General features: G+C 31.5%; 1 protein-coding gene across 1 annotated transcript in view; it reads right to left on the bottom strand.

Moving 5' to 3' along the window:
- The window catches only part of LOC129953406 (paired box protein Pax-6), a 61,701-nt gene extending 50,861 nt beyond the window's left edge, over nt 1-10,840 (bottom strand). Inside the window, exon 1 of the mRNA XM_056066597.1 lies at nt 10,684-10,840. Coding sequence (XP_055922572.1) covers nt 10,684-10,696 — 13 coding nt within the window. The 5' untranslated portion in view covers nt 10,697-10,840. The remainder of the gene's footprint in view (nt 1-10,683) is intronic.
- Nucleotides 10,841-15,318: the final 4,478 nt, after the last annotated feature.

Genomic DNA, 15,318 nt, shown 5'->3' with positions numbered 1-15,318 from the left:
ATACGAGGCTGTCATTTTTCGATTTTGATGAGACCGAGGCTGAATAAAAAAAATGTCTTAACCGAATAACTGTCATTTATTTTATTTGCTAAAGTCAATATTTTGTGATCTGACAATTAGTCTGTTCTCAGTTGTACTTGTTTCCTTAGAAATTGAAACGAAACTAATTTTTATTCGAAATATTTAAAATATCTACTAAAAAACAATAACACATGAGTTCTTAAAATAATAAAGTAAGACCGCATTATTATCTTGGGAACAACTGTGCCTCAATAAGCCATACCTATACATAACTATAGTGTTCGCATTAAAGTACAAAAAGAAGATATAATCTTCATTCTTCTGGTACAAACGAACACTGCTATATTTATTATACCCATAAGGATATATGAGAATTGAAAACAATATCTTTGTGGACAAAAGTGTAGCAACAGAAAGCGGTAAGGATTATCCCTCACAAGCGGAGGCAATGTTCAAAACAAACTGTTAAAAAATGTATACCTATGTGTTTGAATGTCGAATAAAGAATGTCTATAAAAAAATTATTCAAGTATCAATAGATATACAGATATACCGACGACGACGTTAATACCAAAAAGTAAATCTGCCGTCAACACATCGGTTGTCTAATACTGCCGTACCGTTGACATCCCAGATGATGATGAAGATGATACGGATGATGACGATCGGAATGATAATTAAAAAAAACTCAAGGTTGCTTTAAGAACCAGGGGTTCGTATAAATAAAAGAGGAAAGAAGAAATAATTCACTAAAACACAAGACATCAACGAATATCAAGCACACCTGTGAACTGTGAACGCTTTAAAAGCGTTGAAGAGAAAATAAATATTTTTTGTGTTTTTTGGTTCATATGACTATGGTTTAAAGCCAGATATAAACAAACCTAAATAAACTTTTAGCGCAATTTATACAAATTATCTCAAATAGTAGTGTACACCATTTGTTGTTTTATATTTCATATTCTGTATTTTCTATTTTTGTTATTAAAAATTGCAAAAATGGCCGATTTAGTATGGACACGTGCTCAGCTAGGCAAAAAGGGAAATTATTATATCGAAAATTATTATTTCGATTGCTCATGCTCGTTATTTAACACAATCATAACAAACATTTTTAGTTGCATATTCAAAGGTTCTAAAATGTTCACCCTTCCCGCATACAAAAGTATGTCCTTAAAAGAAATTAATGATTTAAGGAAAATCCGTTTATCTGTCAACGTTCATCTTTTTCATATTTCCGGAATTCACAACGGAAAAGCCTACTCGGAGTGTGTGCGTAGCCTCTATCATGCGAAACATGTGCTATTTGATAACACAATGCTTGTGTTACCCTCTAATCGTTTTTAATTTATCGATGTTCATACATATTTTAAATGAAAATAATTACGTATTAAAATTCAAAAAAAATCAGTCTTCCGTTTTAAAATGTGTATAAGGCATAATGATATTTCCATACTAACAACAAAGACATAAAGTGGAAAACGATTTTTCAAATAACAGATTCAAACATAACTATCTTAAATATGCACAGTATCCGCTCAAAAACGTGTTATAATATTTGCATCAGTTTAAAGTTTTTTTAGAAGCAAATAAGTGGGAGGGAAAGGAATACTCCGGAAGTATTCTCTTTAATGAAAAGAAAGCTATGCATATTCCTATGCTGAAAAAACCTGGCCTTTATACGCGATCTCTCCATCAACGGGCGCGGTGGCGGCGGCGTGTTAATAATGACTTAATATTTCTTCATCAACTCATTAATGGTGAAATTGATGCACCTTATTTGCTATTTTGTGTACATTTGAATTATCGAGGCGGAACTCATCACCTGCGTTCATTTGTCGAATGAGCATTTTATATAACTTAAACTGTTCATCGATAGATTTAAATCCAGATAAGGTGGTTTAATTAGAGTCTTTAAGGAACACTTGTTATTTAATGGAAAACCCAACAATGTTCTTAAAGAAATTGAACTTTTATTGCAGTCGGGTTTGTTTGTTTAACAAGAATATACAACTCCTTAATGACCGCAAACATTAGAAAAAATTAAACAAAACAAAACGATTTTTCTTTTATAATATTTTTACATTTTATTTGAATGCATTTCAAACTTCATCATCAGTATTGCTGATGATGCTGATGATAACTGTTTTCCAGCAAGACATGGTGTAAATAGTTGGACAACTTCTTACTTATGCAAGAATTCCTATATAGCTTTTAATTAAATTTCTTAAGTTCATTAAGGCACTATACCGTTTTGTAAGTGAAAAACGAAAAACATCTTTTAGTACCTCACAAAATTCCATAATCATTGCGTTTTATTGAATGCCAAATAAGCAATTTTAATCCAATCAAATACATCCTAAATCATGGCTTGGTAAATATATTTAAGAGTTCATAGTTCAAATTTTAAGTCAAGTTCAAGGCGTTTGAAGTTCCATAGGGGGACTTTCTTCACTTCACTATGTTTCAAAAAGTTTGATATTTGATCAATTTTGGAAATAACCCACTTTCAAACATTCCAAAGCTTGCGAAAAAAACATCCTAAATCATGGCTTGGTAAATATATTTAAGAGTTCATAGTTCAAATTTTAAGTCAAGTTCATGGCGTTTGAAGTTCCATAGGGGGACTTTCTTCACTTCACTATGTTTCAAAAAGTTTGATATTTGATCAATTTTGGAAATAAACCACTTTCAAACATTCCAAAGCTTGCGAAAAAAAAAATAAAACGGAAGATGAGTATCGGAAGTTCTTGTGAAGCAAATTCAAACTTTTCCCTTAATTTTTTTTTTGGTTTTTAAGATCTCTTACCAACATTTGCTCCTATCGAAATGTGTTCTCTGTATTTCAGAAATAATTTGTTAAAGTTATTAAATAGCAGTTGTTTCAATAGTTCTTTGGAAATTTCCGTAGAAAAACAAACCGAAATACTAACTTAAATTTACCTATTAGTTAGTGGAACCTATGCCCTGTTTAAAAAAAAAAATTGATTTTGAATTTAAGATTTTGGAAAATAAAGACAAAAAAATAAGTTCAAAGTATCATTTTTCAAAATTATAAAATTCCCTAATCTTTTCTCTGAAATTCGTTGCTTAAATTTATTCTAAATCAAAAACTAAAATCTGGAGGAGTTTAAGTTCTTTAGTTTTTGAGAAAGTTGAAAATTACTTAAACTACTTTATTTTGGATATTTGTTTTTTTTTTTTGTATGTACAGGGTCGGCGTGTAAGTAGTGAGGTGGGTTTGGTTGTATATATTCCCACTTGGAACATTATATGAATCGGGGTAAGCGCAAGGCTCGGTGCATGCAATGTATCGTTTGCATTTAAGGCCCTCGACACTTGGAACTCAAACTGAGATCACCATAAATACCAAACATATGCATTGTGGTTAAAGCTAAATGACTAAGTGTACTTTTGTTTTAAAAAGAACTATTTTTTTCATAATCAACAAATACATTTTTTAAACTTATTTCGATTTAGATTAAATTAAAAAAAGAGCGACCTACACTGATAACTTCCCATCCCATCTGTCTTGGTCAAAGCTTAATCAAAATATTCATAACGATATTTAGTTTGATACAAATAATTTGAAGTCAGAATCTTTATCTTTATCCTATTACTTGAGTCAAAAAAGGTCTTCTTTTTTGTTTTCGTGTTTTTCAGTTATCAGTTGAATTTTTCTGTTAACGATATTTTCAGTCGAAAACCAATTTTTAACAATTTTAGTAAGTTCTTTAATTTTTTTTATTTCTTTATAAAAACAAATAAATATAGTATTTTTCTAAGAAAATTTAGAACAGAAATAATTTTGAAGTCAGTACCTTCATTTATTGACGAGATATTAAGAATAAAACTTCAATTTTTACCAATTTTGCGAAACTATATTTTTTAGATTTTCATTTTTATAAAAAAAATTGATCATTGCATTTTTACAACAATTTTATTGAGCATCGAAAACAATATTTTCTAAAAGTTTTAGTAATGTTTTTTTTTAGATTTTTATTTTTTTAGATTTTTTATTGTTTCCAGGGGTGGAATCGGCTTATAGGTGATTGTTGATAAATGCCAATCAAAATGATTGATACCTAAAAAGCTGTCACAACGAAAATGTGATAGTCATTTTTACACAATTATGTTTATTTTGAATAGAGCTGCAACACGGTTTTGCACAAGGGAATGAAAAATTTCTTCAATTACCTTTTTTAGTTAAAAAAACTTTCTTGAGACATATAAAGCTTATGAATGACATGCGAAAAAACACAAAAAAATAATGTTTTTAAAACACAACCAAGTTGATACTTTTATTTGGATATTTTATAGGAATCATTTTAAAGTGTCACCATAGCAACAATGAATTGATCTAATCTGAAACTATCCAATCGAACTGAATTGAGTTGAATCATCTTACACAGACGTAAAACTCGGTGATATAGCCAATTTAATTATCAAAAATTTGGTAGTCAATTATCACCTTAGCCCAGGCCCGGATTTAAGAATATGGTGGTCTGGGCTATTTTAAAGCAAGCCAACCCCTCATAACCCAGAGCGTCCTAAAACTGACTGAAAAAGATCTTTCTGCTTCACAATTAGGTATTGTTCTAACTGCTATATAAACATTTGGAAAAACGTCAATCATTTGTTTTTCAACAATCCAGTTAAGTATTTTAAATGGTGAAATAAGTCCACTTTTTTCTTTTTGAACTAGAAAAGAAAACACGTGGCTGCGATTTCATTATTTATTGGTAAGTTAATTCAATTTCTTAATCTTTATGATAAATTTCTACTAATTTGTTTGCTTTTATTTGTACTTCATTTCACTCATCCGCTTGTGCATTTCTGTGAAAATTCAACTTTACGTACGTTGTGTCGAAAAATACGATTGAATACTTCTGCGGCAAAATTTATTTCGCCAGATTTTGCTTGTTAAACTCAAAACGGACTCGTGGAAATTAACAAATCTAAATTTAACCACACTATAGTATCGAAATGTACTTTAACGCTCAATTCGCACATCTCTCTCAATCAAGAATAAATAAGGTACTCGAGATAATTACTAATTAGTCCAGCATGTTTTCACCACTTCGCAAACAAAAAAATACGAGGCATATAATTCAATATTTTCTCAATCAGGAAACCCTTTGCTGAGTTAAGCTGCATTGATTTAATATTTTTTGAGTTTAAAGTTTAGGGTTAATAGTTACTTAGGCTAAGTGGGTTTGACTTTTGGGAGATACTAGCGAGTTGAGCTATGTGGGTTTAAAGTTTATGGGAATAATTGTGAGTTGGGCTATATGGGTTTAACGTTTTTGGGGTACATAGCTTTCGAGTTAAGATTTTGTGGGGTCAACTAATTTTGGTTTTTATTTTTGGGGTTTATTAGATTGTACAGTTTCAATATCGTTATTTTACGTTTTAAATTTCTTTTTGGGATGGGGCCCTCGTTTCCGGGACTGCAATCTCCCTATTAATCCGTGCTTGCCTTATCCGATTCCACCCCAGATGTCAAAAACATTATTATTTGTTGCATAAAATCATCTTAGAGATAAAAGTTTTTGTTCGTAAAATATTTGAGGTGACAATTATTCTGTTTCAATTTTTTGATTTATAAAAAAACTCGTTACTTGATTTTTTTTGTCAAAATTATATAAGTTTGGTATCAAGTCACATTATATAATATAAAATTTAATTCTAATCGCTAGCCTTTTTGGTTTGTGAGATATTGTGGGTTTACCAAAATATTCACTTTATTTTAAATTTCTATGGTAAAAAACCACCCACTCAATTTGTTTGAGAGTTCTTTATACTTTTTATGAAAAAAATATCTATATTGCTTTAAAAGGGTATATTACTTAACTGTAGTATTAACGTTGTTTTTTGAACTATTGTGCTCTAATTTTTAATACTCTTCTTATGAAATTGCCTCTAACACCCAAACGATAATAGATAGACACCCTCTGTCATAGTAAAACAATCCTTTTACTGAACTTTACTATAAAACAGTTATTATTTCTTAGCGCCTAAGTTATAGTAGTTTCATAAACTATATGCATAAACTCAAAGTTAATGCAACTAAACTCTATTAGGAACCAAGACCTCCCCCCATGTATCAGAAATTGTTTTATGCACTAACTATCATGACACGGGTACTGTTACCCAAAAGCTTATCATCTAACAATGTTATTTGAGCTTTACTTTCGGGTTCAGGCGTCATAGCATATGAACACTTACATGTTCCTATTATAAAATCTAGATTTGCCAAGTTAAAAATTGTATTTGTTTTCCCAAAGTTCGGGTAAATTTGTGGTCCAATAATGTTGATTTAAAAGTAAGTTCTTTCCCAAATCCCATATTAAAACTTGAGCGGAGGCATCATGCAATCCATGGGATCATTCACAAACCACTCCTATCTAAATTCAACAAATCATTTCAAGCAATTTCGCTCACATAATTAAGACATTCTCCAAAACTAAATTATTAGAGAACAGAAATGACAAGCAGTGTAGGTATTGTCAAATTAAAATTACACGGTTTAACATTCTTCCGAAATAAATCCGCAATGCCTGTATCCCTGTATGTCCTTTTTGCTTTGATGTTGTTCATCGGTGCGTCGAATTGTTGCTATGTGCACAACGACGACGGCGTTCAGTTTGATTTTATGTTTTTTTTGTCTACTTCCTATTTCTATATTTGTTTCATACTAGCCATTGGTATATGAAAAAGTACTGAATGTACTTAACTGTTGTACAGAAATTAGGCTTGGAGATCTTTGAGAAAACCTGGTGTGGAAAATACCTCACACGGCCGTACGGCAATAGGTCGCATAACGAATTCCACCTTTAAAAGTGCACTAAATACAGATTTAAACGCCTGTGATACGAATCGACAACGTTCGTCAATTAAACTTTTCATCCCCTTCAAATGCCGGTTTTTTGTCGCTTTAATATGTTGAGATGTATGTACGACGTACGTACATTGCTGCTACCGCTATGTCTATTGTAAGACTGAGGGGTACAGATAAAAAATCCGAAAAACGTGTTCGGCACCACGCACCAGCCCTGTTCAACCAAAGAATTTGCACTGATTCATGGCGCGTCAGACGAAAGGCTGCTATCGGTCGGCAAAGTGGTTGTAGGAAGAAAAACACGCAAAGTAAAATACTTGACTATCGGCCTCCTCTCTATATATTCCTTCCTTCCTTATATTTGATGATTCCGATATCAACTCTTCATTCCTTTTAACACACTACACCACACCGACTGACTGACTCGGTGCGCCAGGCGTTCGTCATGTGCCGTCAATAATCATGGAGCGCTTGGACTTTTTACTATACCAGTCATATATTTGAGATATTTTCCTTTACAAATTCTCATTATCCTTTTTTGCACTTTAAAGAAGAGGGTTGTTGAATTGGCTGTGCCCTGTGCTAGGGCTGCGGTAGCTGCAAGCTACACCTACGATTGAGCTGTTCATTTTGTTTTTTTGGTTGTATCGCCCTTACTTCTCTGTTGAATGTATTCGTTTCGATTTCGAGTCCGCGCTGGCCATCCATTCAATTTTAAACTAAGAGTTTCCTTCATTAAAGTTCTAAACCGTTCTAAGGGAATTTAACGTTGTATTTCTAAGGACATTTTCAGGGGCTTCCACTACAAAGGCCATTGAGTATTAAGGATCTAATATGTTGTAAGAATTTATAATAGAATCAACAATACACAGGAACCTATTTATTGCAAGCAATTATATTAAAAAAAAATATAGTCATGACCACTGTATTCAACTTAAAGATAACAGAGGCTCAAGAGCGCGTGTGCTGTACAAGGACTTTCCATACACATGAAACTGGTAACGTGTATTCTCTTTTTTTTATATAAGTACTCGAATAGAAATTAAGGGCTATATCTATAATCTATAAACTCTGTTCCAAGTTTTAACAAACAGATCGATACTTTACTTCAACGGAAGCTTTGATACCTTTTTTAGAAATATGTACATATATAGGTATTTACTATCTTTGCGCTTGCTAACAAGAATAAAATAAACTGAAATAAAATGAAGCGGTGATTTGTTGAACACTTGAGAAAGAACGCCACGTGGCATATTCATCATCATCAACTATTATTATTGTTATTATTATTATGAATTTTTCCAGCGACCGACGACCGACGACGAACGACGAACGACGGATTAGAACGACACAATCTAAGGGATTGCACTTATTGAAAGCATTTTTAACAATATATACCTACTGACTTTTTATTTGTAATGTCCGTGTGTCAACTACAATTTAATTATGATATCATCTCTGATGTGAGTTCAAAGATACGAGAACACAATTTTCTTATATTGGTTGGCGGATGATACAGCATGAAATCTGGAATTGACAAAAGGGAGAAATGTACGTGTTGCAACATTTGTTGCGGACTTACGCAAAGTTTAAGTGGCCATACAAGATGCTTGAGAATAAAACCAAAATATTGACTTTGAGACTTGTGTTTATTTTTGGAATGTGTAATCGAGGATGTATTTTCTTTATGTTTGATTTTGTTTATGAACAGTGCGGACGTGGGTCGTATTGGAATTTTTTTTAACTTTTAACTGTCCCTTGCTATTTTAATTGCTTAATGTAGCTTAATGATATTTCTATTAAATCACACAAAGACCATTCACATAAATAGTGTAACGCTTTCTTAAAATGTTTTATTTTTTCTTTCTATTCAATTAAAAAACTTTTGAGGTCTTAAACAATTAAGGAAATCTACTTTTTGAAGTGCTTTAAATGCTCTAGAACTGAGATTTAAACACGAATTTCAAGAATGTAAATGTCCAAAAAACAGCAGAAGTGACACTTTCGTTGAACTAACGGCTAATTAAAAAACTTAAATGTTTCATGTCTATTAATTTAATAAAAAGCTTTTAATCTCTCGAGAACTCAAGTGAAAGAAATTCTGCAACGTCCAAATTTGTGATTGAGTGAAGTTTCTTCCCAACTTATTTGCTTACTTTAATGCGCTCATATTTAATTTTAAGAGAAATTATGCACATAAATGGACCTATTAAATTTAAGAAGTGAACATTTTTCTCTCTACAATTTTTAAGTTTTGATCCGCACTTTCAGTCTTCTATCTTAAAAATATTTGAGCGTATGGAAAAATTCTTCAGATAAACATTTTTGAAAATTCTTTGATTGACAATTTTGGTCTTAACACCATTAAACCTATAAAAAAGGATATAATCCAGAAAAGCGTTTTTATCGACTTTTGGCGTTCCATAACTCACGAAGCCACGACGAGAACAAAAATTGTATGAGACTTTTTAAACAATGTTTACAACACCAAAAGAGAGGTTTAAACACATTTTTGTCTTACTTTATCTCATTCCGAGGTTAAACGCCTTTTTCGCCCGATTTAACTGTATTTGTATTTTTGAGAATAGACTTGAAGGGACATAATGTCAATAGTATTTTTAGTCCGTTGCATTTAGCTTAATTTCGTTTAAATTTGAACTTGAAAGAATACATTTTAAATACAAAAGTCCTCATATTTTTCAAAAGAATTTATATCTGTTGTGCACCAATGAGCTTTTTAGCTTACGAGAGAAGCTGATGAGAAAATGTCAAAAAATTGTTCTAGACTGCTCGATATAGTAATCATTCATTAACGTGTGACTCGGCGACTGATGCATTAATTTCTGCCCTGGATCAACATGACGTTAAGATCGGGATGTGTCTGCGTGCTCCAATTTGTACTATTTCCAGGCTAGTAAGAGCATAGTTCATATTAATACCTATGGTAGCCAATTACTTTTTTCATTTCTGCAAATGCAGAGTCTGTGCCCTCCTAAGTTTTTTTTATGAACAGTTTGGGAACTGCCTCTTGCCAGGAATTTCCAAATCCTCTAAGAATAATTCTTGCCATAAAAAGTGCTTTCTTAAACTTTCTTTAAACTGTTGGTCCCCTTCATTCCTGGCAACATTACTCGGCCACACGACTGTTGCACCACTCTATTAATTTATGTAATTATAAATGCAGAACGAAAACTTAAAGTTTCATTTAACAACATTTGCAGTTGCGTTTAGGATATTAGGCGGTATGATCCTGTTTCAGAGAACACACAGAACATACTTGATTGTAACGTAGATACATTTATTAAATTACACTAAATTATTATAGCTTAATAACCAACGTGCCTCTGTATAAAACAATTCTCATACAGCCTACTTTAAATTTTGTACTTTCTTAACGGGCTAGAGAATTTTACAGTCCTAATGTATAATAATTATAGGAAGATATAGCATTCAAGAACTGAATAATTGATATATAAAATTTCCTTATTGCTTCTTTTATTTAAAATAATCTGTATTCTATTGGAAATTTTATACATTTACTAACTTCGTTGTTTAAATACATTGAATAAATTTAAAGCTCTAAATTTTGTTCTTTTGCAACTGAAAATTACTTAAAAACATAAATCTGCTAAGGATTAATTTAGTTAAAGCTGTTTGCCTGATTAACAAAAAATAGGTTTCAGGAATGTGAATATAAAATATTAGGTTTTTATACCTACGAGAATTTTCATCATTACCATTTTGCTTCTTGAAAATAATTCTAATTTCAATTAAAAAATATAAAAAACAAAAAAAAAATATTAAAAGTAATTGTATTATACCTGCATGCGGCATTTTCCAAAACGTATCAATACCATCCCGTGTTAACGGGTGATGCAAACCGGCCGATCCAATCAGTTTGATATTTTGAAATTATCTATTATTTTTAAATTTATTAAATAAGTAGTTATGTAATATTTTGAGGAAAATATTAAATATATAAATAGATAAGAAGTTCACTAAAAAATAAAAAAACAATTTTTGGAATATTTTCGAATTTGATGAAAAATTTAATTAGTGGAAATGTATTTAGTTAAAAACTCGAAGACGCTCAAAAGGTCACGTCAAAATTAGAAAGCGCACTTGACACATGGCATACATTAAATTTAAATTGCCATAGGGATTCAATTACCTGCAAAGAAACAAAGAAAACAGTTAAAATATTTCGTTTATTTGTTTACAAGGAAACTAAGTACATAAATAGAATATTTAACTTTTATACATATGCTAAACGGTTTTATCATAATTGATAATGTCTCAGGTACAGGAACTATAGGTCTCATCAGATTTATTTTTAACTTTCATTTCAATTACAAGTAATAAATGATTGATCTTTGTGTCCATTACAATTACGAACAATTGTAATGGACACAACGGGTGTTTTTCTTAAATGTGTGGTTTTCCATCTGACAATACTTTCTTCGGAGTTGGTCTTTATGACAGCTGTCACCTTATTAATGTATGGTCCCTTTGGCTGATCATTTAATAATGAATACACAGCCTCTTGGAACGAAGTTTGAAAATGCTTTGGTTCAAGAGACGCATCGTCCGCTGCGTGCAATATTTGGTCGACATAATCGACCGGCAGATTCGGTAAATCACCCAACCTTGGATCGCACCACGCTTACTATATTTGATATTGCGCATCCACTTCACAGAGACGCCATATAATGCGTACCAAAGACGATATTGCTGGTGTGGAGCAGAATATCTATAAGAAGACCCGAATGAGTCCATCCACCATCTCACGGCGCAACAATTGGTGGCGTGTCTATCAACGAATCTTGGTTTGCGTTCTTAATAAATCCAACTCATGAAAGAATTGAAACCAAACGACCATGAAGCACATCGCACGTTCTGTTATTGGGCCACCGATACCGATTTTCAAAAAAAAAATAGTTTTTTTTGTTGCTTGACAAGCAAAATAGTCGCCGTACCAACCTTAAGAAAGTCACTGCTTGGTGTTTGTATATGGGCAGAGGAAACCATTAGTCCATACTTCTTCAAAAATTAAGTTATGAATTACGACTTTTTCGTGACTTCTTAAGGGAATGTTGATGTGGACGAAATTTGGTTCCAACAAGACGGCGCGGCGGTGGCGCGGCAGCGGCGGCGGTGCTACATGCCATACAGACAACGAAACAATCTATTTTTTTAAGTGAATTTCTGGTGCAATAATCTCGCGTCGTGTACCTCTGGAGTGTCTTTTTACTTCGTGCGGTTTAACACCACTGGACTTTCTTTTGTGAGTTACGTGAAGTCGCTTGTGTACGCAGATGTACCCGAGACGATGGCTGCCTTGAAAGAAAATATTCGGCGCGTTATTACTGCTGCCATCTCGAGCGACCCTTATCGACCACACGTCTTAAAAATAACCCATTATTTAAATTACTTGTAATTGAAATAATATACATTATAAATACTTGTATTTGTAATTGAAAAAAGGTACTTACTAATAATATGTAATTTAGAATTAAAATTATTTATTTTTAAAGTTCGTTTATCTCAAATAAAGGTTAATTTTGTTTTGATTTATTAATTCAAATCAACACCCATAAAACAACTTATCATTTTGGGAAATTATTCTGTAGTATCGCTTAAAATGAACCTAACTGACAAAAATAACATTTAATTACATGTAACGATTATTAGAAAAGTAATCATTACTGCTTCTTTAATCATCACCTTTGTTTTCAATTACATTAATGCAATTAAATTTCAAGTGAATCAATATTTAATTACATTGAAAGTAATTGAAAAAGTTTATGGAGATATCAATTACGAGCAATGTTTATCGGACCTTAAAATTAATTTTGTATGTGTAAAATTTTTCAAATACTGGTTTAAAAATACTTTAAGTATAAAGTTATTTAAAACATTTTAATATAGGTTTTTGCATTTGATTTTGAGATATCGAATCCATCTGCTCAATGGGTTCGTTTATGTCGCTAGTTAAAAGATGAGGGTTATGGTTCGTGAAAATAGCAACAACAATAACGCAGCTTTCTCAAATATTTCAAATATATTTACAATGAAACAATTTTATTTTGAATATTTAAAATTGCATTTTAGGTTACTTAAAATTTCACTCGAAGGAAACTATTATTCAACTGGATAATTCCGTGTATGAAAATCAAATAATTAAAACAAAATATGTAAGTAATCAAATAAATAATAAATTAATAAACATAACTAAAAATTAAAACTTACATGAATAGTTAAGAAATAATTTAATTACTAAATTAACAGTAAAGAGAAGAAAAAAACATATGTAAAAATAAATACGTTAACAATTACATAGTACGTACATTTTAGAATTAAATAACTAATAAATAAATAGTTAATTTCATTTAGAATATTTTAAACCACACATGGCGTGTTGGTTAGCGCGTAGATCTTTCATAGGTCTCTGCCCATTTCGAAGAATTAAAAAATCCTCCAAGCGTAAAGCTTGTCAAGAAAAGTGCTTTCTCAAATTAACCGTTCAGATTCGGCATAAAAACTGTGGCTCCTCTCCATCCCTGAAATGACTTCCCCATAGGAACGATTTAGAGCTGTGAGCCAAGAGGCCTTGGTTCTTTTTCGATTGTTGCGCCACAATTACAATTGATTATTACAATTCCTTAAAAAAGAACTAACAGTAGTCGAATAGGCTTGACAAAAATATCGTATCGTAGAAAACAGTCTTTCGGTAATCTAAAATCCAAAAAAAAACAAGAAGTCAAATTCGGGAAAGACTTGTCCCGAAAAATAATGTATATAACTTCGTTGTAACATCTGAGGAGCATTCGCATTTCGACCAACAATTTGTTAATTCAAAGCGGTAAAATTATATGAACTTTAACGCTTTCAATCTATGATCTTTGAAATGTTGCTAAATAAACAAAAAAAAATCATTAGACTTGAAAACATTAGATAACCAAATAGAAATGTTTTCCATCTTCGAAGATTCCGAAAGTGAATTATGCCGAAAGCAAGCAGCTAAATGTATTGATAACAGAAATTAGATTTCTTTATTGGCCTCTTTGACTGTTTCGTATAATAAGGGATTTATTTAGTTTTATCAACCAATTATTTTTTATTTTTGTGATACACCTCGTGTTCAACTTCTTTTGTTTAGTTGAGAGCATGAACCATAATTATTGGTATTCGTAGACAAAATTTGGCTCATTACAAGAAATGGTAAGAAAACATCCCACAAAATTCATCGTAAAATAACCAAATATATAAAAATATAAAAATTAAAATGCGTTTATTTTTAAGGTTGGTATTTGTAATATATCTTATTTATTTTATTTTTTTTTCTTCCAGTGAAAAGAACCGCATAATATTCGTCTCAAGTACTTTTTTATGCACTTAATTAAATTTAATTATTTCTTATATATCCTTGTCTCGGCACAATTGTGTCTTACACTTTTGGTGTGCGGCCACTTGACTGACTAACGCTACCGCCGCCGCGCGTCAGTTTCTGTGCATAAAAAATACAACTACGAATATAATTGGTATGCTTTTTCCTTTGATGTCTAATCATAATGGTAACACAGAAAACATCAAAGCTAAGCGCGCTTTGTTACTAGATATGTATTCTATACCGCTAACAGCATGAATCCCCGATTTTTTAAATTAAAATCTGAATAAAAATCACAGAAGTGAAACTCGACCGCGTCATATATGCATAATGACACTCACTCGAATTATAAACCAGGATAAGGTCGTATAGCAAAGTTCGAGATTAGTTAGAATATTAACCTATTAAACACTGTTATCTTTCGGCATGAGAACAGAACGGCTCAATGGTCCGTTGAGAATCAGGACCTAGTGACTTAACTCTCAAGCATCCAGTTTCAGTTTATTTATTAATAAAGCTTACACACTAAGATAACAGATATCTTATAAATTTGTGAGAGCCTATAACTAAACTAAAGATACAAATTCCAAATTAAAACAAAAAAATACAAAAGAGAATAATATAAAATTAAATTAAATAATAAAAAGAAGAACAAATATTCATCGATAAAATATTATTTGACTTGGACACAATAAATGATAGCAATAGAAAAAGAAACAAAAGAGAAAAAGATAGTTAGAGTTAAGAAGAGAAGCTAAGTTAAGATAGATGCTTTGGTTAGGAAGGAAGATTTCAATACTTTTTTGGAAAATGTGAATGTTCTGACGTTTTCAAAGAGATAAGCTGATTGACGTGTTTTCAAGATTTTTAAAAACAGTAATGATTGGCAGTAATGATACCAACTGTGAAACATGGTCGTAGGTACCTTCTTAACCGAAAGATGTATCGAATGATATACTATTAAAGGCTATGCTTAGTTTAATTTTGCTGATGGAATCGCAGTTGTAAAATATTTCGCATCCATGAGTGAGAACAGGTATTAGTGGGTTCCCTGCAAGCATTAGTCTAG

This window comes from Eupeodes corollae, chromosome X, assembly GCF_945859685.1.
Source record: "Eupeodes corollae chromosome X, idEupCoro1.1, whole genome shotgun sequence".
Lineage (NCBI taxonomy): Eukaryota > Metazoa > Arthropoda > Insecta > Diptera > Syrphidae > Eupeodes > Eupeodes corollae.
Note: the sequence above shows the minus strand (reverse complement) of the source record. Positions and strands in the feature narration are given on the sequence as shown.